Raw genomic sequence first — 26,041 nt, forward strand, 5'->3', positions numbered from 1 at the left:
ATATATATCTTCCTACTGTATTTTCCACTCCATGCATCTGATGAAGTGGGTTTTAGCCCACGAAAGCTTATGTTCAAATAAATTTGTTAGTCTATAAGGTGCCACAAGTACTCCTCATTGTTTTTGCTGATACAGACTAACACTGCTACCACTCTGAAACAGCCAGCCTTGTACATTTCTCTGCCCTCAACCCACTTCAGAACTTCACAAAGCAAAACCACTTACTAACGGTGTCCTCTCCTGCTTCTGACTCACCAGAGAGTGACTGCCGAAACTGGCTAGACACCTCTGAAGTGGAGAACAGCTCCTGACTGGATGCTGCACTGGGAGACCCCCACCGTAGGCTCCACATCTTCTTCAGCCTCCACCTCTTCATCAGTGGGTTAGGTACACTTTCCATTGGCTCCAGACCTGCTGAAGTATCCACGGTGCTCTTGGCAGTGGAGGTGGGGTCATTGCCTAGGATAGCCTCCAACTCCTTATAAAAACAGCAGGTCTGTGGCATAGCACTGAAGCAATGGTTTGGCTCCCTTGCCTTGTGGTATGTATTCCTCAGCTCCTTTACCTTTGCTTTGCACTGCAGCCAGGGTCAGCAGGTTTGTAGAAATTTTGGTGGTGCCCAGAACCCACCCCCAAACTCCCCACACACATCTGCCTAAGGCTCTGGGAAGGAGTTTGGGTGGGGTAGGGGGTCTGGGGTTCAGGCAATTGGGGTGCATGAGGGGGTGGGGATGCAGCTCTGAGAGGGAGTTTGGGTGCAGAAGGGGTGAGAGGTCAGGCTCTGGGAGGGAGTTTGGTGCAGGGGGTGTGAGGGGTCAGGCTCTGGGAGGGAATTTGGTGGGGGATGGGGACTGGGGTGCAGGCTCTGGGATGGAGTTTGGGTACAGGCTCTGGGCTAGGGCAAGAGATTAGGGTGCAGGAGGGGTGCAGGGTGCAGGCTCTGGAAAGGGGGGTTCAATGATCACGTGGGGCAACCCCTCCGGCAGCGGCTCCTGGGGGGCAGGCTGGGGGGGTGTCTCCTCATGCTGCTGTCTCCAGGCACCGCACCTGCAGCTTCCCATTGGCCGCAGGGGTGTTTGGGGTGGGGACAGCATGCAGCGGCATAACCCTCTCACACAGGCTCCAAGGACCTGTCGGCAGCCACGTGGAACCAGCGTGCGGGAAGCCGCTCAGCCCCGCTGCGCTGCTGGGTGGCTGCAGGAGCCCCCGGGCTGTTTTAAATTGCTTTGGGGCAGCAGGTGGGGCCGGGAGAAGTGTGGGGGGAGGTGGGAAACTTTGCTGGAGCCGGGTTCCTGGGACACAAATATTCCTGGTGCCCGGGCACCACGGGCCCATAGAACTCGCCACCCATGACTGCAGCATGTCCTGCTCATATCCCTTTTCATGCAAGGTGCACACGATCTTGCCATAGGAATCGAAATTCCTATGGCTAGAGCACAGTTGGGACTACACAGCCTCCTCTTTCCAAATATTCATCAGATCCATTAGCTTCGCAGTGGTCCAAGCGGGAGATTGTTTGCTGCATGGAGCCGCCATGGTTACCTGGGAGGATGCAATGTGAGCTGTTCATGCTGAGCAAACAGGAAGGGGAATTTCAAAATAAAGGGCTTTAAAGGGGGAGGGTTGGAAGGTTGTTTAGTTGGCAGCCTAGTTGAAACTGCTGACCAGAGTGGTCAGGATGGGCATTGTGGGACACTTCCACAGGCCAATAACAGTGCTAAAATCAAGCATGGTGTCTACACTAGCACTACGGTGATAAAATCTTGGTGCAAAAAGCCTTATGACTCTCGTTGAGGTGGTTTTTTTTACAGTGCTGCAACTGTGGAGTTTAGTCGCAAAAAGTGACTTTGTAATATGTACATCTCTTCTGTTTTATTGCCAAAAGCTGCCTTTTAGCAAAAAAAAACTTGGCAGTGTAGACCAGCCCTACAATAGAGATAAAGCTAGGAAAATTGTTAGTGACGTCTCCTCTACAGATTTGAACATGTAGCTGCCAGAAGATGTTAAAGCTTACTATTATGGTATCTTCTGTGTGTGTTTCTCTCTGGCACTGCCTTGGGATTTGTGGGCAAACAAACAGGCAGTTTTCTTGCTTAGAAATCCAGCTTACCTGTCCAGTGAGTTCTGTGCTCAAAAGAAGCTGTCTCTCTGCTTCCTCCCAGGGCCACATTCATGACTACTTCCCTTCTTTACTGCCTCTCATGCATACTTACGCACTCAATGGCAAACAATCTATCTCCTAGCCCTTGCTTTTCAGTCAGTACCAGGGAACTCCCTAAAGTCACAGGCTCTGTGCAAAGGCTCTGTGATTTCCAATGGTTTCTAGTTATCACTGCATACTGGGAGTTTAATCCCTCCTCCATTCAGCATGAGTAGTTAGCACACCCATCAACCTTAATGAGATCAGAGATTGTCTTTAAATTAATGTCCCATATGATGGTGTCCATTAACATCTTCGGACATAACAATCCCATTCCAGGAAGCAAAAACCATTCATATTTAGCAGCACCAGAGATAACAGGAAATCTGATTCCAACTGATAATTTGCTTTTAGTCTATGAACAAACCTTATTGTAGAATCATAGAAAATGTATGGCTGGCAGAGACCTGGAGAAGTCAGCTAGTCCAGCACCCTGCACTGGAGAAAGGACAAAGTATATCTATACCAGCCTTGGCAGGTGGTTGTCTAACCTCTTCTTAAAAACCTCCAGTGATGGGGATTCTACAATCTCCCATGAAAGCCTATTCTGGTGCTTAACTAGCCTTATAATTAGAACGTTTTTCCTAATATGCAACCTAAATCTCCCTCGCTGCATATTAAGGTCACATTACTTTTTGTCCTATCTTCAGTGGACATGGAAAACAATAGATCACTGTCCTCTTGATAACAACTCTTAACATTCCTTATGAGAGTGTCATGTGGGACTGTGTCAAAAGCCTTACTAAAATCAAGATAGATCATATCTACAGCTCCCCCCTATTCACTAGGCCAGTAATCCTGTCAAAGAAGGAATTTAGGTTGGTTTAGAACAATTTGTTCTTGAGAGATTCATTTTGGCTCTTTTATAATCCTATTATTCTCTAGGTGCTCACAAATTGATTATTTAATGATTTGTTCCAGTATCTTTCCAAGTATTGAAGTTAGGCTGACTGGTCTATAATTCTCCATTTCCAATTTGTTCCCCCTTTTAAAAATGGGCACTATGTTTGCCCTTCTCCAGTCCTCTGCGACCTCTCCCATCCTCTGAGTTCTTAGAGATAATCCCTAACAGTTCTGAGATTACTTGAGCTAGTTCCTTAAATACCTGAGGGTGAATTTCAATAGGCCCTGCAGACTTAAATATGTCTAACTTATCTGAATATTCTTTAACCTGTTCTTTCCCTATTTGGGCTTTCACTCCTTCCCCTTTAATTTTAATTGTGTAAAGTATTTGTTCGCAATTAATTTTTTTAGTGAAGACAAGTAAAAGAGACAATGAACACGTCAGTCTTCTTTATGTCATCCATTATTAGCAATCCTTTCCCACTAAGTAGAGGATCTACACTTTTCTTCATTTTCTCTTGCTCCTAATATTCTTATAGAACCTCTTTTTATTGCCTTTTATATTCCTTTCTAGTTATAACTCATGTGCTTTTAGCCTTTCTGATTTTGTCCCTACATACTTGTGCTATTCTTTTGTACTCCTCCTTCGCAATTTGTCCATGTTTTAATTGTCTGTAGGATTCCTTTTTAATTTTCAGGTCATTAAAGAATTCCGGATGGAGCCATATAGGCCTTTTACTATTGTTTCTATCTTTATTTCGCAGAGGGATAGTTTGCTGTTGTGCCTGTAATATCATTTATTTATTTATTTATATATTTATTGATACCCTGATTATCGTGTGATATCTGTGCCTTGGTTCCAGGAGGAAAGCCACAAGAAAAACAAACACAAACACTACTCCTGTCCTAATACCTGTTTCTGCTCCTCAGTTTTAATTCTGTGGCCAATGTGATGTGTCTCCAATTCCGTTTCCATTAAACCTTGGAAGCTAAAGTACATATAGAAAATGGGAAACAAAAGCCAGTTCCTAGTAGAAATGGTTCTGTAATTTGGAACACCAGCACAGGGCAATATTTTCCTTAGTCAAACCAAAAAAATTGAAAGTGACTTCAGGAATTATTTTGCTGATTATAAAGCCGTTGAGCAGGAAAATAGAAATAAATGCCTTGAATGAGGACAATCAAGCAAACTTTTGTGGGCAAGAGAGCTACAAAGGAAACAAATATGATACCTTGATTCTTCTTTGTTGAAAAGATGGACCTGAATCAACCCTGCAGATTCAAACACTCCCAAACTCTGGAAAAACGCAGATTGTTTCAAAACATCACAGATGCTTGCTCTATTGATACTAAACTGAGCCAAAGACCCAGAACAAACAGCCATGAGCTCTAGGGAAGCTTAGCTTTAGGTGCATATATAAACTTTACATCTTTGGCCTGTTGGAATGTAGAAGCTTCCAGAGAATTCCCCACTGTTATTTGGCGTATAAATAAGTCTTCAGGGATTCTAAGAAAAAGAAAACAGCAGAGAGACCTGAGACACCTTTGGAAACGTCACATTTCAAAGAACAAATGGGTACAATTAAAATTCACTTTAGTTTTATTAGTAATATTGATGTAATTTGGACTCTGAAATGTGGTCTTAATTATCTCTAATTTCAACTACAATTAAAAAGCTCATAAAATACAGCTAGTCCTGGTCAAATTCCAAGTATGTAATTTTAGCCTGATTTTAAGGATAAGAAGAATAATTCCCTACCTAACAAGGGTGGGGGTTTCTGAGGCTTAATTAATTTTTTTTTTTTTTGGAAAGCACTTTGAGCTTCTCTGATGGGAAGACCTATATGCTGTAAGTGGAAAGTATTGTGTTATTTTGTAACTACTGACCTTCTCTCTGTGCTGTGAGCTCAGAGGTGGGCAAACTACGGGCCACATCTGGCCCGCCGGACCGTCCTGCCCAGCCCTTGAGCTCCTGGGCGGGGAGGCTAGCCCCCAGCCCCTCCCTGGCTGTTCCCCCTCCCCTGCAGCCTCACCTTGCCACACCACCAGTGCTCTGGCCCACTGCTTCTGCTGGGCCGTGTGGTGGTGTGGCTGGCTCCAGTTGGACGGTGAGGCTTGAGCTCCTGGTGCTCTGAGCAGCATGGTAAGGGGGCAGGGAGTGGGGAGGAGGGTTGGATAAGGGGCAGAGGGTCCTGGGGGGCAGTCATGGGACAGGGAGCAGGGGGCAGTTGGATGGGGTGGTTGGATGGGGCGGAGGTTCTGCGGGGGCTGGTGGTCAGGGGATGGGGAGCAGGAGAGGTTGGATAGGCATGGGAGTCCCAGGGGGCCTGTTAGGGGATGGGGCTGTGGATGGGGTTGGGGCAGTCAGGGTACAGGGAGCAGGGGGGGTTGGATAGGGGGTGGGGTCCTGGGAGAGTAGTTGGGGTGGGGAGACCCAGGAGGGGGCGGTCAGGGGACCAGGAGCGAGGGGGGTGGATGGGTCAGGGGTTCTGAGGGAGGCAGTCAGGGGAGGGATGTGGGAGGGGATGGATGGGGGTGGGGGCCAGGCTGTTTGGGGAGGCACAGCCTTCCCTACCTGGCCCTCCATACAGTTTTGCAACCCCAATGTGGCCTTTGGGCAAAAAAGTTTGCCCACTCCTGTCTTAGAGGCATCACAACAGAAGTGGGTACTGAAGAGGGATTTGAAAGAAGCGACGGTGAGACCAAGAGGCTTGCATGAACCCACAGTGAGACACAATCCGTGCCCCTGCTCTGAAGCTTAGTCTAAATGCACAAGGCAGATAAAGGGTAGGAGAGCAAAGAGAGACCCAGACAAGGGAATTGACTCCACACGGTTAGACAGCACATTAGGGGCCAAGTCAGGTCTCTGGATTTCAAATCCAATGCTATAGCCACTAGACCACATGGGGTCTCCAGTGACAGTGCTTAAGGCTTTTTATACTTCAGAAGTTGGAAATAAGGTACTATTATTGGACGCACAATCCACTGATGTCTCAATACCAGGGGTGGGCAAACTTTTTGGCCCGAGGGCCACATTGGGGTGCGAAACTGTATGGAGGGACAGGTAGGGAAGGCTGTGCTCCCCAAACATCCTGGCCCTTGCCCCTATTCTCCCCCACCCACTTCCCACCCCGACTGCCCCCCTCAGAAGCTCCAACACCCCTACTCTCCTTGTCCCCTGACCGCCTCCTCCTGGCACCCCCCACCTAACCAGCTCCCCCTGCTCCCTGCCCCCTGACAGGCTCCCCAGGACTCCCACGCTCTATCCAACCCACCCTGTTCTCCGACCCCTGACCGCCCCGCTCCAGAACCTCTGCCCCATCCAACCGTCCCCTGCTCCCTGTCCCCTGACTGCCCCCTGAGACCCCCTACCCAACGCCCTTTGCTGCCATGCACCGCCGCTGCCGCCCCCTTACCATGCTGCTCAGAGTGGTAGGAGCTCGCAGCCCCATTGCCTGGACAGAACCATCTGTGCTTCCCGTGCAGTGGTGTAACTGCGGGGGAGGGGGGACAGCAGGGGTGGGGCCAGGGGCACAAGGGCTGGGCAGGATGGTCCCACGGGCTGGAACGTTTGCCCTCCTCTGCTCAATACCGTATTATCATTATTTCCTTTATTCTTTCACTGAAATATTCATTAAGCAGTTAAGTCTTTGTTCATTCCCACTCTTCCTCACCTGCTTCCCTTAAATTAAAGCTATTGGTAGAGCATATGCACTGGTAGTATGTATAGAAAGCTCAGGGATAAGTTCTGTAGTGTATTCTTTTCCTGTGTGAGTTCCTCATGCACTGTGGCTTTTCACTTTTACAAGAAGGCACACGAATGAGAGTCAGAGAAGGAGACAAAGATGGGTGTGGTTGTAGGGAGATTGGGATTATTGTGGGGGACTAAGGAGGGACATAGGGGATGAGATTTATGGAGTAGAACAGGGCAGATTTGTGCCTGGTCTTGGAGTAGAAACTTAAAGATGAGTGGGCAATAAGTAAAGAGAAGAGAAGGTAGGACAAGGGAATAGTAATAAAAGCACATTTTTCTTGGGTGACCTATGTGCACAGTTTGTACATAGTGGGTTTTTTTTTTCTTAATGGAGACAAATGATAGTCACACTCTCAGCTCTCCACCTTCCCAGTCAACTACTTTTTTCGCGCATGCTGTGGGTGTTTCATACCCCCCCGGAGTACTTAATTGCTGTCTGGTTGGTAAATAGAAAGCAATCCATCTACAGCAACCACCCACATTGATTGCACATTCCTTGCAAAATAACGTGTGTGTGACACACACTCTATATGATTTTATAAAAATATGCTAATGAGTGTGAATACTGTATAATGTAACTGGAATATGCTTCATGCAAAAGGTCTATTGTAAAGTATCATTACAATCTTATAACCTACTGAATGTCTTCTTCCTATTTGTATAAATGTATCACTCTTGTATCTGAAACTAGAAATATAAAATACAACTCTGAGGGCCTATTGTAATTATGCAAAGTGTGGGCCATTAATGGTGGTTTGGAATCTTGATGCTCTCATTAACCAGGACAATTGTCTGTAGATGGCTCTGTTTCACTTGTAAGTCTTCCTGTATACATGTGTGCTGGCAAGTAGGTAATGAAGTCTTACAGTGACATGTGATCATGTCACCTGAACTGGAATCCAACTTTAACCTGGTGCTTTCCATTGAGAAGAAGGGGGTGGGAACCCAGAGAGGGACAAAGGATTCCCGCCTTATGCAAAAGATATGTAAGTGGGTGGAACAGAACAAAGTGAGGCAGCCATCATGAGGAATCCCTTAGTTACCACCTGAGCTGGAACAAGGGCTGTACCAGGGGAAAGGATTGTGTCCAGACTAGGAAGGTGTCCAGTCTGTGAAAGAAACTTACTGAAGCATCTCTAAGGGTGAGATTTTATCTGTATTCAGTTTTATTAATGTACTAGACTTAGACTTCCATGTTTTATTTTATTTTGCTTGGTAATTAACTTTGTTCAGTTTGTTACTACTTGGAAGCACTTAAATCCTACTTTCTGTATTTAATAAAATCACTTTTTACTTATTAATTAACCCAGAGTATGTATTAATTCTTGGGGAGGCAAACAGCTGTGCATATCTCTCTGTCAGTGTTATAGAGGGTGAACAATTTGAGTTTACCCTGTATAAGCTTTATACAGGGTAAAACGGATTTATTTAGGGTTTGGACCCCATTAGGAGTTGGGCATCTGAGTGTCAAGGACAGGAACATTTCTGTAAGCTGCTTTCAGTTAAGCCTACAGCTGTTAGGGGACATGGTTCAGACCTGGGTCTGGGTTTGGAGCAGGCTAGTGGGGCTGGCTCAAACCAGGCAGGGCACTGTAGTCCTAAGATGACTGTGCAGGAAAGAGGGGCAGAAGTAGTCTTGGCACATCAGATGGCAGCTCCCAAGGGAGTTTCTGTGATCCAACCCATCACAGTGGTGTAGTCGAGCAGGATCTGTGCACAGCTGATTGCTTTGAGATACTGGTCGTGGTTTTAAGTGTGGTGGCTGGAGAACAGACAAAGTGCTTACTGGTTTGTTATTTTCTGGTTGCTTATTTCAGGTAAGGGAAGTAGGGACAGAAAAGGAAGCAAAATAAGTAAGAGGGAAGATCAGAAGAAGCTAAAACTGCGCAAATTGCCCAGAAAGGCTGAACAATGGGTGTTGTGAAAGTCTCTGTTAACTAAGAAGCCCCTGAGCTGAGTGCATCTCAGTTTCAATGAACTGCAGATGGTGTGGCCCAACCTCTGTGTCTGTGCTGAAGCTGACTGGAGTGTCTTAAATTAGCAAGACAGGAGTGCAAGGGTGCCTGTTCTGGCAGGAGGGGGTTCTCTGTGGTATCCCAGCTAATCGAGTGATAGTCTAAAGGGAAAACTAATGGAAATTGATGTGCAATTTGCCCAGGAAAAGGCTGCCCTGGAAAAATAAAAGGCTGCCCACCAGCAAACCCTGGATTTAAAAGACAAAGCAATTAAGACCCAGAAGCATGAACTGGCTGTAATGGAGTGGAAGAGGTGCACAGAGACATGTATCTTGGAGCTGAAAGTTGGGGTCCTGGTGACTGCTGCGGTGGGAACAAACCCTAAGGACTCTGTCACTGGAAGCAAGCCCAACCTGAGTGAAAAGGGGGCGAAATTTTGTTGGCCAGTGAAAGGTCTGTCATTGCTGGTAGCTGTGAGCCCACAGCTGGATCCAGGGTCACTTTCCCCTTTTGGGGAACACAGGAGTGTCTGCCCCAGAGGGGAGCCCAAAGAGGAATTTTAGCTATACTGCCTCCACCATAGTCAGTGTCCAAGTCTCTGGCAGTAAGTTCAGGAGGAGGGTGTGACACACTATATGATCTTATAAAAATATGCCAATGAGTGTGAATATAATGTAACTGGAATATGCTTCATGCAAAAGGTCTCTTGTAAAGTATCATTACAAATCTTATAATCAACTGAGTGTGGTCATCCTATTTGTATAAATGTATCACTCTTGTATCTGAAACTAGAAATATACAATATAACTCTGAGGGCCTATTGTAATTATGCAAAGTGTGGGCCGTTAATGGTGGTTTGGAATCTTTTCATGTGCTGTAATATTTATACTGCTTACTGTATTTTTCACTCCATGCATCTGATGAAGTGGGTTTTAGCCCACAAAAGCTTATGCCCAAATACATTTGTTAGTCTCTAAGGTGCCATGAGGACTCCACGTTGTTTTTGCTGACACAGAGCAGTGATTTTGACACACTGAAAACTAGGTTTCTGTAAAGCTAAATCCATAAAACCAATCCATTCAGAGAACAAAATTAAAAATACGAGATCTATATTTCATCTGATTATTAAAACATTGCAGTCCTATGAACCTACCATTATCTCTGTATGGTTTGGTTTATGTATTTGCTTTGGGCCTGATCCAAAGATCATGAAGTCACTGGAAGTCTTTACATTAATTTAAATGGAGTTTGGATCAGGTCTTCAGTACTCAGATACAAATCACACAGTGTTAAAGAATCATCAAGACACATTCCTTTGAATGTACTAATAATTGTTCAGTGGTATTTTTAGTTAAAGAATTATAAGACTAGTGTCTTTGAAAGCCAAGATTAAGGAGAGCTTTCCTGGGAGCTGTTTAGGAAGGTATAAATGCTAAGTGTTGGAAATAATAAGATTAGAGTTCTAAGTACTTGCGCGTGCATTGTCTCATACTAAACCTTCCCTTTACATAGGCATTTGTCCTTGCTAGGATTCTGACTGAGTCATTTCAGAGTGACGAGTGCTTTTTTAAATTATATGGCAATGTGATTAGATGGAAACTGGCCTATATCTTGGGCCAGAGATTTTTAAAGGAACAAAGAGTTCACTTCACTCTGCACAGAGAGTGAAAGTGTGATTGTAGCATAGATAGGCATACCCATGCTAGCTGTAATGTAGCTAGCATAGATAACAATCTGATGCATCCGATGAAGTGAGCTGTAGCTCACGAAAGCTTATGCTCTAATAAATTTGTTAGTCTCTAAGGTGCCACAAGTACTCCTTTTCTTTTTGCGAATACAGACTAACACGGCTGCTACTCTGAAACCTGTCATAGATAACAATAGTGATACAAAGTGGCACAAGCTGGCTAGCAACCTGCGAACATATCTAGTGTCCTTGCTCCACCCATGGTTTATACTCAGGCAGCTAGCCCATGCTGAAACCTGTACTGCCATTTTAGTCTACTACTAGTACTTGTGCTTTAATCAAGCTAGCATTGGTATGCTAGGGTGAGACAGATGTCCTGATTTCATAGGGACAGTCCTGATATTTGGGGCTTTTTCTTATATAGGCGCCTATTACCCTCCACCCCGTCCCGATTTTTCACACTTACTATCTGGTCACCCTAGGGTAGGCCCACCCATGCTACAATCACACCTTCACTTGCAGTGTAGACATATCCTAAGAGCAGTTAGGGGCCCAGAACCCACTGAAGTCAGTGGGAACTGGGTACGTAGCTGCCCTGTGCATGTTAGTTGTTAAGGAGCTTTGATAATGTTGTTCTGATGTCTACTAAAATTTAACTTATAACTGAATATTTTTTCACTTACTCTCTCGCTCTCTTGTGGCATCCTTGGCATCTGCAGCCCAGTCATCCCATAGTGCCTATTCCAGAAAACAAAGCACTCAGCTCCAAGGAGGTAACTGAATGACGTTTACATTTTATCACTACAGGCATGCTATCTATGAGCACCAGCTCAGACTGGCTTTTGCAGTTAACATAACATATGGTGGGCTCAGAGGCACAAAAAGTGTACCAGTAGAAAGGATTTTGGCCCAACACATGGACTGTGTAAATGGTTGTGTTTCACTGCTATTAACAAACAAATATAGTGTGGTTTTGGATCCTGTGTTCTTCAAGAAGCTCAGGTAGCACTGTGTTCCATGTTTCTGATTTGTGCTTGTGGAAGGTTAAATGACTCAGAATGAGAACTAGTAAAACATATACAGGGAGCTCCATTTGAAAACCCAGCATTTCCCACTTGGCAGTGACTGTGGTAAAGTAGTAGCTCCTGTTCTAAAATACCAGAAGACACTGCTTTTACAGCAGCTCCTTGGAAGTATGAACATGCTGAACTTGGGAGAACACCTACAGAACCCTCTTTTAAAATACAAGGGACAACGGGCAGCTCGCTACAGCATGTGTTGCCCAGCATCATTTCCTCAGCTAAAGTAAAATTCAGTAACAGTGTATTATAAGTATTGAGTGGACTAGGTCTTGCATTTGCTGGGGAATGGATTTAATGAACTAATATAGGTCTCTTCCCTCTCTAAGCTGTATGAACCTAATGCGTACCATCCCAGATTATACACACTTCATATGAGAGCTGATGCTTTCCTCTACATGCTGTTCTTGGGACAGAGCATAATAATAATACCTAGCTCTTATATAGTGCATTCCATCAGTAGATCTCAAAGCACTTTACAAAGGAGATCAAGATCATTATTCTCATTTTATAGATGGAGAAACAGAGGCACAGAGAGGGGAAGTAACAAACCCAAGTAACAAACCCAGTGAGCCAGTGGCTGAGCTGGGAATAGAAATCAGGTCTCCTGAGACCCAGTCTAGTGCTCTAGCCACTAGGCCAGTATTTTTGAAAGTTTGGGTTGCTACCCAGTATGAGGTTGTGGCATATAAGGCACTGGTCACCTTGCTTAGCACCCAGGGACCCTAGAGGCTCTGGTCAGCATCGCTAAAAGTTAAAAGTCCTGTTGGCAGTGCTGCCCTGCTAAAGCAGACTAGTGCCTACCTGTTCCGACACCACGCTGTGCCCTGGAAGTGGCCAGCAGCGGATCTGGCTTCTAGGAGAGGGGCCACGGGGCTCCGCACACTACCCCTGCGCCAAGCACTGGCTCTGCATTCCCATTGGCCGATTTCTGGCCAATGGGAGCTGGGGGGAAGGGCAGCGCTTGAAGGCGAGAGCCGTGTGAGGCCGCTTGCATGCCTCCACTTAGGAGCTGAACCTGCTGCTGGCTTCTTCCGGAGGACAGGAGGGAAGCCTGCCTCTGCATTCTGGCTGCACTGCTGACCAGGAGCTGCCAGAGGTAAGTCCATTCCCAACCCCATACCCCAATCCCCTTCTCCAGTTCTGAGCCCCATCCCAAACCCCTCATCCCTGGCCCCACCCCAGAGCCTGCACCCCCAGCCCACAGCCCTGACCCCCTCCTGCAAATTCCCTTCTCCCTCTTGCCATACTCTCCAGCAGTGTAAGAGGAGGAGGAGAGCGGGGAGGGCTAAGCTGCTGCAAGCTGAATTTCTCCCCACCAGTGCTGTCTATCCAGCCCCAGCTTGGAGTTTGAGCAGCCAGTACTGGGAGGGAACCAGGGGCCTGCTGACTCTCAGCTCTCCTAGGGTTAACCCACTCAGGCCCAATTTGATTTCTCTGACTTTTTAATAAATCTTATTTTTAACACAATGTGACTTGTGGACTGTGGGCTAGCTAACGTCACAAAGACCCTCCTGGGAGACAGCAAAGTCCTTCAATGCCTAGGAAGAAGTAGAGAGTGTACAAGGTGTGCCTAGAGTCCCCCATTCAGCCTCAGAAGGATACGGACAGAGGTGTCCTCTTCCATTGTGGTTCATTGCCAAAGGCTGCTGCAGGGGGCACACACAAAGGGAGAAGCCTGAGGACCAAGAAAGTGACATAAGTTGTGGCGGTGCAGGAAATAGTCCCTTTATCCCAGTCCTGCAGCTGGCCAGAACTTGGCCCTGGTGCAACTAAGAGAAACCTCAGCACTAAATTGTACTGACTGGTAATGACTCCCTTGGGACCTTCCACTGGATGGGGTCTTGCTGGAATGTAGCAGCATTGTGGCCTTGCCTCCTATTACCTGGAGACTCGCCCTACCTCGGGGAATCCCCATCTGACGAATTATGCAGCTTTCTGCCTCCTTTTCACTGCAGTGAGAAAGAGGAGTCAGGACCTGGCTCAGCATGTTTTAAGGTGCAGGAATTAAGCATCTGTTTTACTACTACTTTTTTAGAAAGTAAGAAATACACCACCAACTTTTCCTAATAGTATAGACTATGGGTGTCAGGCAATCAACTGAGAAGACCAACATTGCTCTTTCTGCTGTAATGAGCACTCCAGACCCTGCTGTCTCTGCTTTCACCAGTAAGGTTCTCTATATCTAAAATAATCTATAACTACATACTTTTTTTAAAAAAAGACACATAATATGATGAGAAGAAATCAATTGTATCAACATGAGAATAAGGAAGTTTGAATAGTCTGGTGCTGTAGGAAACACCAACAACTTTGTCTTTTTTTTTTTTTTTTTTGGATGAGGTAGAGTGTGCGTGGTTGCCAGCCCCTCATTTTGTAACTCATTTTATTTTCCCCCAAGTATTAATTTAAAAAAAAGGTTCCAAACTGGATTCAGAATAACTGTGTTTTATTTTTCATGCAATTTTAGTTTCATTCTGCAGCAGCACCAAGTAAATCAGATTTGCCTCCCATCTGTGAAAGCAAAAAGACAAGCAAAGGAAAACTTCCAGACAGCGAAAGCCCTCTCTGCAGTGAGCGCTTTTCACTCAGAGTGGACGTGGGGGATGCTCCTGCAAAAACCAGCTAATAGGTACAGCAATACTTCTAATTAGTTGTCATCATATGTTACTGTACCCCAGTCTATAGTGTGCCAGGGTTATGATGCACATATTATATTACAGTTACTCTAATAATACCTTGAACTGAGTCTGGCAATTGAATCTCTGAAAATCATATCCACATGGAGTCATAAAGCGTCTGCAGGCATTGAGCATGTGTGCTTATCATCATCATATTAAAACATATAAGGGTCTTGGAATTCTGTTATAATTAAGTCCTTGAACCAATTTCCATTATAAAGACACCCTAGGTACATCTGATCTTTCCTGAGTTAATGCATCTGTTGTTCTGTCTGTGATCTCAATGGATATGTCTACACCGCGATTAAATACCCATAGCTGGCCTGGGTCAGCTGACTCAGGCTCCCAGTGCTTGGGCTGGGGGGTTGTTTCATTGTTGTGTAGACTTCTGGGCTTGGTCTGGAGCCTGGATTCCAGGACTCTATGGGGTGGGAGGGTCCAAGAGTTGAGACATCTAAGCCAAGATGTCTACAAAGCAATGAAACAGCCCCATAGACCCAGCCCCATGAGCCTGAGTAGCTGGCATGAGCCAACTGTAGGTTTTTCTTTGCTGTGTAGACAGATCTCATGAGGTCCTGGGACCCTGGGTCTGAACCCTGGGTTAGCATGATTTGTGTATAGATGGAAAAGGGATAAGGTTTGAGCATGCGCGCGCGCACACACACACACATGCACAGAAAAGGGGCAAATCCTGGCTCCATTGACTTATCTGTAGCCAGGATCTAACCCATCATGTCACAGTCATTCATGTAAGTTCATGAGATTTTAAACAAGGAGGCCAGTCCTGCTCTCACTATAGCCAGTGGCAATATTTCATGACTGAATTTAATGGGAAAAGTTGTGCAATGTAAAAACCCTATGGAAGTCTGAATATAGGCCATAGTGCTATTGTTCATTACTCTTAGGACATGTCTACAGAGTACTTTACCAGTATAGGAATACCAGTATACTATGGATGTATCTACATTACCCACTCACAGTGTGGTAGTGGCAGCACTGAGATGTGGTACTGTGATGTAGGCAGTGTAGACACACTTTATTGCCCGGGGAGAGCTCTCCTGGTGATAAAAAAACAACGACAACAACAACAAGAAAAACCCACCCCAAACAAGCGGTGGTAGCTTTATCGCCGGGAGCACAGCTCCCAGCGATAAAGCACTATCTATATTGGTGCTTTTCAGCACTAAAACTTTTGTTGCTCAGGGGGGTGTTTTTTCACACCCCTGAACAACAAAAGTTTTAGTGCTGAAAGTGGCAGTGTAGACACAGCATAAACCAGCAAAGTGCTCTTAACGCAGATGCAGCTGGTTCTGCAGTTTCTTTGAGAGTGTGTGGCACAAGTTGTCAGCATAGTCTGTGTGGTATGTAGATTGTAATGGATTTTTTATCTTCAGTCCTTTTGGTATGATGTCCATCTGTTTGCATTTGGAGAGGAAGATGATGTCTGTCTGTATCTGTACGAGTTTTTTCATGAAGTTGATAGACTTCCACTTCATACGGCTAAATTCAGTGCCTTGCATAATGACAGGTTTCAGAGTAGCAGCCGTGTTAGTCTGTATTCGCAAAAAAAAAGGAGTACTTGTGGCACCTTAGAGACTAACAAATTTATTAGAGCATAAGCTTTCGTGAGCTACAGCTCACTTCATCGAATGCATTTAGTGGAAAATACAGTGGGGAGATTTATATACACACACAGAGAACATGAAACAATGGGTTTTATCATACACACTGTAAGGAGAGTGATCACTTAAGATGAGCTATTACCAGCAGGAACCGGGGGGCGGAGGGGGAAAAGGAGGAAAACCTTTTGTGTTGATAATCAAGGTGGGCCATTTCCAGCAGTTAACAAAAATGTCTGAGGAACAGTGCGGGGTGAGGAGAAATGACATGGGGAAATAGTTTTACTTTGTGTAATGACCCATCCACTCCCAGTCTCTATTCAAGCTTAAGTTAATTGTATCCATTGTTAATTAATCCATTGTTAATTTGTATTTGCAAATTAATTCCAATTCAGCAGTCTCTTGTTGGAGTCTGGTTTTGAAGTTTTTTTTGTTGAAGAATAGCCACTCTCAGGTCTGTAATTGAGTGACCGGAGAGATTGAAGTGTTCTCCGACTGGTTTTTGAATGTTATAATTCTTGACGTCTGATTTGTGTCCATTTATTCTTTTACGTAGAGACTGTTCAGTCTGACCAATGTACATGGCAGAGGGGCATTGCTGACACATGATGGCATATATCACATTGGTAGATGCGCAGGTGAATGAGCCTCTGATAGTGTGGTTGATGTGATTAGGCCCTATGATGGTGTCCCCTGAATAGATATGTGGACAGAGCTGGCAACGGGCTTTGTTGCAAGGATAGGTTCCTGGGTTAGTGGTTCTGTTGTGTGGTGTGTGGTTGCTGGTGAATATTTGCTTCAGGTTGGGGGGCTGTCTGTAAGCAAGGACTGACCTGTCTCCCAAGATCTGTGAGAGTGATGGGTCGTCCTTCAGGATAGGTTGTAGATCCTTGATGATGCGTTGGAGAGGTTTTAGTTGGGGGCTGAAGGTGATGGCTAGTGGCGTTCTGTTGTTTTCTTTATTGAGCCTGTCCTGTAGTAGGTGACTTCTGGGTACTCTTCTGGCTCTGTCAGTCTGTTTCTTCACTTCAGCAGGTGGGTATTGTAGTTGTAAGAATGCATGATAGAGATCTTGTAGGTGTTTGTCTCTGTCTGAGGGATTGGCGCAAATGCGGTTATATCGTAGAGCTTGGCTGTAGACAATGGATTGTGTGATATGATCTGGATGAAAGCTAGAGGCATGTAGGTAGGAATAGCAGTCAGTAGGTTTCCGGTAGAGGGTGGTGTTTATGTGACCATCGCTTATTAGCACCGTAGTGTCCAGGAAGTGGATCTCTTGTGTGGATTGGTCCAGGCTGAGGATGATGGTGGGATGGAAATGTTGAAATCATGGTGGAATTCCTCAAGGGCTTCTTTTCCATGGGTCCAGATGATGAAGATGTCATCAATGTAGCGCAAGTAGAGTAGGGGCATTAGGGGACGAGAGCTGAGGAAGCGTTATTCTAAGTCAGCCATAAAACTGTTGGCATACTGTGGGGCCATGCGGGTACCCATCGCAGTGCTGCTGATTTGAAGGTATACATTGTCCGCAAATGTGAAATAGTTATGGGTGAGGACAAAGTCACAAAGTTCAGCTACCAGGTTAGCCGTGACATTATCGGGGATACTGTTCCTGACGGCTTTTAGTCCATCTTTGTGTGGAATGTTGGTGTAGAGGGCTTCTACATCCATAGTGGCTAGGATGGTGTTTTCAGGAAGATCATCGATGGATTGGATTTTCCCCAGGAAGTCAGTGGTGACTCGAAGATAGCTGGGAGTGCTGGTAGTGTAGGGCCTGAGGAGGGAGTCTACATAGCCAGACAATCCTGCTGTCAGGGTGCCAGTGCCTGAGATGATGGAGCGTCCAGGATTTCCAGGTTTATGGATCTTGGGTAGCAGATAGAATTCCCCAGGTCGGGGTTCCAGGGGTGTGTCTGTGCGGATTTGTTCTTGTGCTTTTTCAGTGAGTTTCTTGAGCAAATGGTATAGTTTCTTTTGGTAACTCTCAGTGAGATCAGAGGGTAATGGCTTGTAGAAAGTGATGTTGGAGAGCTGCCTAGTAGCCTCTTGTTCATATTCCGACCTATTCATGAAGACGACTGCACCTCCTTTGTCAGCCTTTTTGATTATGATGTCAGAGTTGTTTCTGAGGCTGTGGATGGCATTGTGTTCTGCACGGAGGTTACAGAGACACACACCTACAAGATCTCTATCATGCATTCTTACAACTACAATACCCATCTGCTGAAGTGAAGAAACAGATTGACAGAGCCAGAAGAGTACCAAGAAGTCACCTACTACAGGACAGGCCCAACAAAGAAAATAACAGAACGCCACTAGCCATCACCTTCAGCCCCCAACTAAAACCTCTCCAACGCATCATCAAGGATCTACAACCTATCCTGAAGGACGACCCATCACTCTCACAGATCTTGGGAGACAGGTCAGTCCTTGCTTACAGACAGCCCCCCAACCTGAAGCAAATACTCACCAGCAACCACACACCACACAACAGAACCACTAACCCAGGAACCTATCCTTGCAACAAAGCCCGTTGCCAGCTCTGTCCACATATCTATTCAGGGGACACCATCATAGGGCCTAATCACATCAGCCACACTATCAGAGGCTCGTTCACCTGCGCATCTACCAATGTGATATATGACATCATGTGTCAGCAATGCCCCTCTGCCATGTACATTGGTCAGACTGAACAGTCTCTACGTAAAAGAATAAATGGACACAAATCAGATGTCAAGAATTATAACATTCAAAAACCAGTCGGAGAACACTTCAATCTCTCCGGTCACTCAATTACAGACCTGAGAGTGGCTATTCTTCAACAAAAAAAACTTCAAAAACAGACTCCAATGAGAGACTGCTGAATTGGAATTAATTTGCAAACTGGATACAATTAACTTAAGCTTGAATAGAGACTGGGAGTGGATGGGTCATTACACAAAGTAAAACTATTTCCCCATGTCATTTCTCCCCACCCCCCACTGTTCCTCAGACATTCTTGTTAACTGCTGGAAATGGCCCAACTTGATTATCAACACAAAAGGTTTTCCTCCTTTTCCCCCTCCCCCCCGGTTCCTGCTGGTAATAGCTCATCTTAAGTGATCACTCTCCTTACAGTGTGTATGATAAAACCCATTGTTTCATGTTCTCTGTGTGTGTATATAAATCTCCCCACTGTATTTTCCACTGAATGCATCCGATGAAGTGAGCTGTAGCTCATGAAAGCTTATGCTCTAATAAATTTGTTAGTCTCTAAGGTGCCACTAAGTACTCCTTTTCTTTTTGTGAATACAGACTAACACGGCTGCTACTCAGAAAGCTGTCATTATACTGCACTATGTGTCAGTATTACTTATTTCAACCACACATGAGCAAAGTACAGCTTTGATGGTACAGCTGCATCTTCGCTACAGACTTCTGCCAGCACAGCTATTTTGGTCAGGGATGTGAGAGGTGTGATTGATATCTAACCAACACAGCAATACCACCGGAAGTCTGTAATATAGACATAGCCTCAATCTTTATTTACCTAAGGGATGTTTCAGGTCAAAGACCAGCATTAATTAATCATAATAATTAATAGGTTCTCTATATATGGAATCTAACATAGAGTAAGATGTGTCCATCATCTAATGGGCATAATATACTATGGACCAAATTTCAAAAATTTTCTAATATTTAACCCAGAGTCCAGTTTTAGAGGCATAGTGCTATTCTAACAATTAATGGTGGGCACAAATGATAGCAGTTACACCCTTAATTATCTACCTTGTGGGCAAAATCCCAGAGTTAGGTGAAACCTATCATTCTAGAGTGCCTAATTTCAGTGCCAAAATATGGATTTAAGAGCCCACTTTTGTTTTGTCTCCAAGTGACCTCTCTTGCACTTGATGCTAGGCTAGAATAGGATGGCTACTCCCCCTCCATCCTGTACAAGCCTAGGTTTGTGGTGAAATGAGTAGTCAGGGGGCAGACAAGATGAGCGAGCACTGGACCTGCAGTATCAATAAACTGGGTTTCCATGATGCAGACCAGCTCAGGTGCCATTTTTGTGTTGATAAAGGCTACTGCAGTAGTCTCAATATAGCCATGTGCTGGGGCCTTCCCTCTCCACTAAGATGTTCCCAACTCTTACAATGTCTAGTGAGGCAGGAATCGTTCCAACACCCAGATTTATGCCAGCATCTCTATTAGAGTGTAAAAACCCTGAGTGTCATTGCAAAGAGGCAATGGGAGTATAGTATACATTTCAAATGCCTAAAAGGAACTATGCCTCCATCAGACACAAACTTGGCTGTCTCTTAAAGCTCAGCTCTTTAGTTCTGGCTTAATTTGCTTTGGGCTCTGGCCGATTCTTATGTGCAAAGCAGGCTCATAGGCCCCACACACTCAGAGTGCTCCCTGGTCCTGTCCCCAAGCCCCAAGCTCAGCCCCTCAGACTGCTGTGTCCTGCATCACAGCACATGCCCTCTTCTATAGTCTACACTTTCCAAAAAGGCAATCTTACCCTCCGGATAGAGGACAGTTGGAAGCAGGAATTCCTGCCAGCTCTATAGCCAGCCAGGGTTCCTGGAGGGCATGTGAGGTCAACATCTCCTATTGGAGATCTGGGGGTAGTGCAGTCTTCTCAGCACAGCTGCTGCTGATCTGTGGAGTATGGGCTCCACAGCTGTATATAAGGGGCTAGTAAGCAGTAAGGTGTTCATAGATACTACTGTGGAGACCACAGTAATAGATTTAGGCAACAGATAGCGGGACAAAGAGTAGCTGTAATACACACCCACAAAACACAACCCAACTGAACAGACAAACCTGCCCTCAACCCCATGAGATAGTTTTTAAAGTACAGAGACCTCTGAGCATAATGGTTTGCAGAATGTGAACTGTATTTTTTTCACTCCTTATTTTGATAAAATATTATTATGAACTGGGTGAAACCATGTTATGGCTTGAGTTAAAACCTCATTGAGAATAATGGGTGTGTGAACTCATCCTTCAATTAACCTAAATGCAAGGATAAATTAATCCCAACCCCCACCTAAAACAAAGGGGTTGTGGACTGTTGCGGGGGGGGCTTTGGCTGAATAATGAGATTTTCTGTTGGGAAGTGGCAGGGAGGGAAGGCGGAACACCGAACTAGAGAGAGACAGAGACAGCCTGAAGAAATCCAAGCAGAAGCCTTTAAGCATGATGCAATCCTGAAGGAAACCTCAAGAGAGATTCTAAGTCAGGGGTGCTGGCTGAAAAGAAGCATGGGCTGTAAGCTAAGAAACTGCTCCTTTTGCCTTTGGTTCCTCCTTCGTTCTCAGATGCAGGATTTTGTACATTCCTTGTAAATAAAGAAAATTGTATCCAAGTAAATTCTAGGCTCCATCATCAATTTCTATTCCCAACTGGAATATTCCAAGGCCCCGAACTTTTGACTAGCTGCTCAGGTCACAAAGGGGTAATGCTATTTTGGGTCAAACTGTATCATCCCTCCCTGAAGCAAAACTTCCAGTTGACACCAGTGCATTCTGACTGAACAAGGCCTGCAGCACTAGGTCTACTCAACATTTCTGTAACAATTTAGCTAAATGAAAATATAATGAACCTCTAAATGAATACTAAAAGTATGAGTCTCCACCACTTAAGCTAAAGGACTAAGACCCTCAGGTATTAACTGTAGCAGGCTCATTATCTTTTTAAATGGACCAGCCTCTAGAGGGGGACAATGACCTACATTCTCCTAGTGTGCATTAAAAAGCAAGTAGGAACAAATTATGTTAATTTGCATCTGTGTAAATCTCAAATAAATCCACTGAGATCAATGGAATTACTCTGTATCTACAAGAATATAATAGAGCAGAATTTAGTCAATACTCTTTGCCAGCTTCAATGACATTTGTACATGCTTTAGGAAAGCAGAAAATTAGTTATCGTTATTAGTACATTGTCATGCAAGGCTATTGTTAGGACATCATAATATTAGAGGAAAAAATAAGTATTGCTTTATACTTTTTTATATTTTGTATTCCTAAAATATTTTCTAGATTAAAAATTACAGGGAAGACGTTACTTAGCCACATTCCACAGTCAGTTCAAATGCAAAATCTCTGAAAAGATAGTAATGCATATGCCATGTAAATCTGAGATACATTAAGTGTGACAAAAACTAGCATGTTATCCTAACTGCTATACCCCTAAATTCTGTCTGTTTTTCACACATGGCTTTTGTACTGGTTATATTTAAATAATAATAGGAATATTTTATACTGTCTTCAAAAGAGGGAAACTGCTCTGAAACAGGTATTTTAAATGATAACATAAAACCTTCATCAAACAAAGTGAATAGTATACTGATGTATAACTAATTAGACTTCACATTAATTTGTATCTGTCCATGTGTTCTCTGAGTTAATAATCAAACTGTATCTACTGAAATTGATTTCTACTATAAAAGGCATGATCCTACAAACACACAGGTGAGTAACTTTACTCACTTGAATAATTCTATTTAACTCAATTGGTGTAATTAATAGTTTGGTGACCATGAGTGCAGAGAACTTTGTTTTTAAAAAGATAAGACTGTCCTTGTATGTGTCAAGTTATCCACACATAAAGTGTTTGCAAGATTAGGCCTATATACCATACTGCAGCTTCTGTTCTTTTCTGCACATCATTTTCTCTCTTCCCCGTTTTTGTCTCCTACAGACTGCCAATGAGAGAGCTTCTGTCCAGCTGCCAGGGCAAGTATTAAATTTTTTCTTAAACTGTCTTGGTTACAATCTGACCACTAAAATGTACCCACAACTAAAGCTAGGCAAAATGTTTCAGCTGAATCTTATTTCGAGCAAAAAAGTGAAGATCGACTGAAACATTTTAAAAATTTGTGTCAATTTAATTGAATAATTCTTATTCTTATTGTTATTTGATTAGCCACATGCTGAAAAACTTTTGTTTGGGGTTGACCCCAGATGATTTTTTTCCAGTTTTTTGAAACTGTCAGCTGCCTGAAAAATGAGTTATACTAACAGCTCTACTACCCACAATTTTAACTTCACATTAAGAAAGTTTTTCTGTGTTTACATAATATAATAGAATGTTTTAGCTGTATATTTTTTTCTTACCCAAATTGAACTAATTAAGATTATGTTCTATCTATGACTGACCTTTCCAACTGTATCCATTAACATATAATTTTACTTAATGGCACTCTACAGTTAAAAATAGTCACTTTAGAATATAAATTTAAAGATAATTTGGTAAATCGGCTTCATAATTAAAACAGATGCTTTTTGAATTACTACTTATTTTTACAGCTTTTATTTCAAATTTTACAGCACCTAAAAGTGAGCTAGGCATTGGTATGTATTCAAAGACATGGTCCCTTCCCCAGATATCTTACAATATACTTTTAGGTGTGACACGAGCAGGAGTAAGCAATAGGAAAGATGAGGTGAAGAATGACAAAGGTTATAGTATTTACTCTGTTATGGTTATGCACACATCAGGATAGTTCCATTAAAGTTAATGATTTATTATGGTAAATTAACATAGTTCTTGCAGACAGTACATTATGCTTGTGGGTTGATACAGAACATTGTGTATTTATCAGCCAGAATCTCGGGTGGTGTACATTGGGGTGGCTCTGTTGTCATCAGAGGAGCTATACTTATTATACCACCTGAGGATCTGGTCCTATATGGTTTTTGTATTCTAGTTACATGCATGTGAAAATTCTTCTTTTTTTTTCAGCTGTATTTTGAAGCCTGTTGCAATGCTGAAATGAAATCAATGCCTCAAATGGATTTAAATGTTGTTGTTTTTTCAATGTTGCTTCCTTTTGTATTAACTGCAATGCAGCAGTTGCACTCAGAGATGTTTTTAAGAAATAATCTAGAAGGTACCAGCGAAAAGAGCCCCACAGATACAGAAATGAATGTGGCAAATCTATGTATAGTGTCCTTAAATGTTTGCTGTAGTTTTAATGCATGCCACAAAGCATAGATCACATTTTCTTTAGAAAACAAGTTATATTTTTAAATTAAATAAAGTTGGACTCTCTCTCTCTCTCTCTCTCAATGTATGTGTGTGTGTGTGTGTGTGTGTATGTATACTGAACAGTGTTTGTTGTGATTCATTTTCTGCATAAATCCATTTCCAAACATTAATTAATGAAGACTAAGGCCACTGGCCTTGCAGGCCACAGAATGTTTCCAGGAACAATTCTTTTTTTAATTTTGGTAACATTTCACCTTCACCTAGTTATGTTCCGTGAAATAGTCAAGGAAGTAAGTTTTTCCTCTTATATTTGTGCCCCTACCTACTGCAATCAATATGCTCACTGATTGAGGGCTCTTCCTTCTTGCCATACATTATTTATCCACTCAACATCAATTCCAGCCTGCAGACTGTAAGAAGAATTATCAGAGTTGGGGTAGGTGCTAGTGCTTGTGCTGGAGGAGAATCAGCACTTTCTTCTTTTAACTGTTCACTCTGCACTTAACTTTGTGAGCTACGCTTCCTTGGGTCTGACCTGAACCTGGTTCCTGTATAATGTGCTTTCAACACAGTGGAATGAAGAGAAAAGACCAAATGAAGTTTTTGCTCTGCCACCATCTTAGAAAACTGGGCTTGATTCTGGGGACTTCACATATTGTGTGGCTAGGTTATATCAGCTCACCACTGCAGAGCTTTAGGGGCTGGGTGGAGTGGTGGAATTCTGCTGCATGTCAGGAGCTTGATTAAGATGATTTAGACTTCAATGGAAATTGATTAAGCTCCAACATTTTTATTACAATAAATGTAATGTAGTGATCAAATGAAAATTAAAACTTTGATTAGAGCTAAATAAAATGGAAATGGACTTTAATAGGCATTGAGGGCACTCAGCACCTTGTAGTATTGGACCTATAGTGACTTTACATCATTACCAATTTGGGATGTGTTTGAGCAGCTGATCCATGGGTCAAAGCCCCTATATCCTCTTACCAGCTCTCCAGGAAATTGAGTTCCCCCATCCTGAAACCTTTTCCCCCAATTGATCTGTAATATTTTACACTAAAGTCTAAACATCAGGAAATTTGGAGCAAAAAGGACAACAGTAGTTAGGCGAAAGGGTGTCAGAGTTCAGGGCACCTGCACCTTTATTCCCCTTCTATGGTCTAGCAAAGGCACCCACTTATCAGCTCTCAGCTCCTCAGCCATCACCTCTCTTGAGCAGAGACCAGCAGGGTTCCCTGCCTACACTATGGGTTCCTCAACTGCCTAAGCTGGCCTGCTTTGTTTTCTCCCCAGGGGCTAAAACAGTGTAATTGCCCAAAGTTAGAAGTTACCATACAGTCTTTCTAAGCAAGTACATTATTTTTAAGGTGAAAGCATTACAGAAAAAAACATTAAACATAGTAAAAACCTACACAGATGCTAGTAAGCTTATCAGAGATCACCCCAATTCCCAGCAGGGCTCTGGCAGGTGATCACACAGGCGGTTTTCTGTGTTTCAAGTTCGTAACAGCTTTTGCTCACAAGAATCCTCATGAATCTGTGAGTCACTCCTTTTATACAGTTTGCCCTTTGATCTTGGGAGCTTGTGAACAGGTAATCAGCAGACAATGGATTTCTCCTCAGGACATAGCTTCAAAAGGTCAGATTTACATTCCCTTCCTCCCAAGTATTTCCTAGAAAACCCACTTATCTAAAAATTCATTCTTGTCTGTACCATTGTTTAAAAGTCTCTGATGCACCAGGATTTACATTAGTCATGTCTCCTCCCTTGAGATGTTACATACAATTCCACAAAAATACATACATTTTGCATTTATAACACCATGGATTCCAAAGTTATTTAAATTTGATTCAATAAAGTTTGTCCAGGATATTGCAGGAAATTGCCATATCTGTCATAAGAATTAGTGGAGATATCAGGAGCTATTATACTCTACTCTTTACTTGAGACTAATGGTAACAGGAGTTAAGAGCATGACTCTTGAGAAAAGTACAGCCATCAGATAGATGGCAAAAATGACTGAGGAGAACACTTCAGTGCGTTCAAGAGGCTGTTTCAGAATATAGATTAAGAAATAGGTATAGGAGTGAATAAATTAACAAAAAGAAGCAAGAAATGCAAAAATAAGTGGGTATAATGGGTCAATCTTGTTCTAAAGAGTTTTTAGGTTTGTTTTCATGTAGCCACTGAACAAAAACAGATTAGATCATACAGATTTTTATATTTATTTTTAAAA

The 26,041-nt window shown here is 43.5% G+C and overlaps 1 protein-coding gene across 5 annotated transcripts in view; it reads left to right on the forward strand.

Annotated features, from left to right (window-relative positions):
• Positions 1 to 23,719, forward strand: part of LOC119853212 (muscular LMNA interacting protein) — a 187,922-nt gene extending 164,203 nt beyond the window's left edge. For all 5 annotated transcript variants that reach the window (XM_043510378.1, XM_043510376.1, XM_043510377.1 and 2 more), the window contains 4 exons: positions 11,159 to 11,212; positions 13,989 to 14,150; positions 22,512 to 22,546; positions 23,556 to 23,719. In XM_043510378.1, the coding sequence (XP_043366313.1) occupies positions 11,159 to 11,212; positions 13,989 to 14,147 (213 nt within the window). In that variant the 3' untranslated portion in view covers positions 14,148 to 14,150; positions 22,512 to 22,546; positions 23,556 to 23,719. The remainder of the gene's footprint in view (positions 1 to 11,158; positions 11,213 to 13,988; positions 14,151 to 22,511; positions 22,547 to 23,555) is intronic.
• Positions 23,720 to 26,041: the final 2,322 nt, after the last annotated feature.

The sequence above is a fragment of the Dermochelys coriacea genome, chromosome 3, assembly GCF_009764565.3.
Source record: "Dermochelys coriacea isolate rDerCor1 chromosome 3, rDerCor1.pri.v4, whole genome shotgun sequence".
Lineage (NCBI taxonomy): Eukaryota > Metazoa > Chordata > Testudines > Dermochelyidae > Dermochelys > Dermochelys coriacea.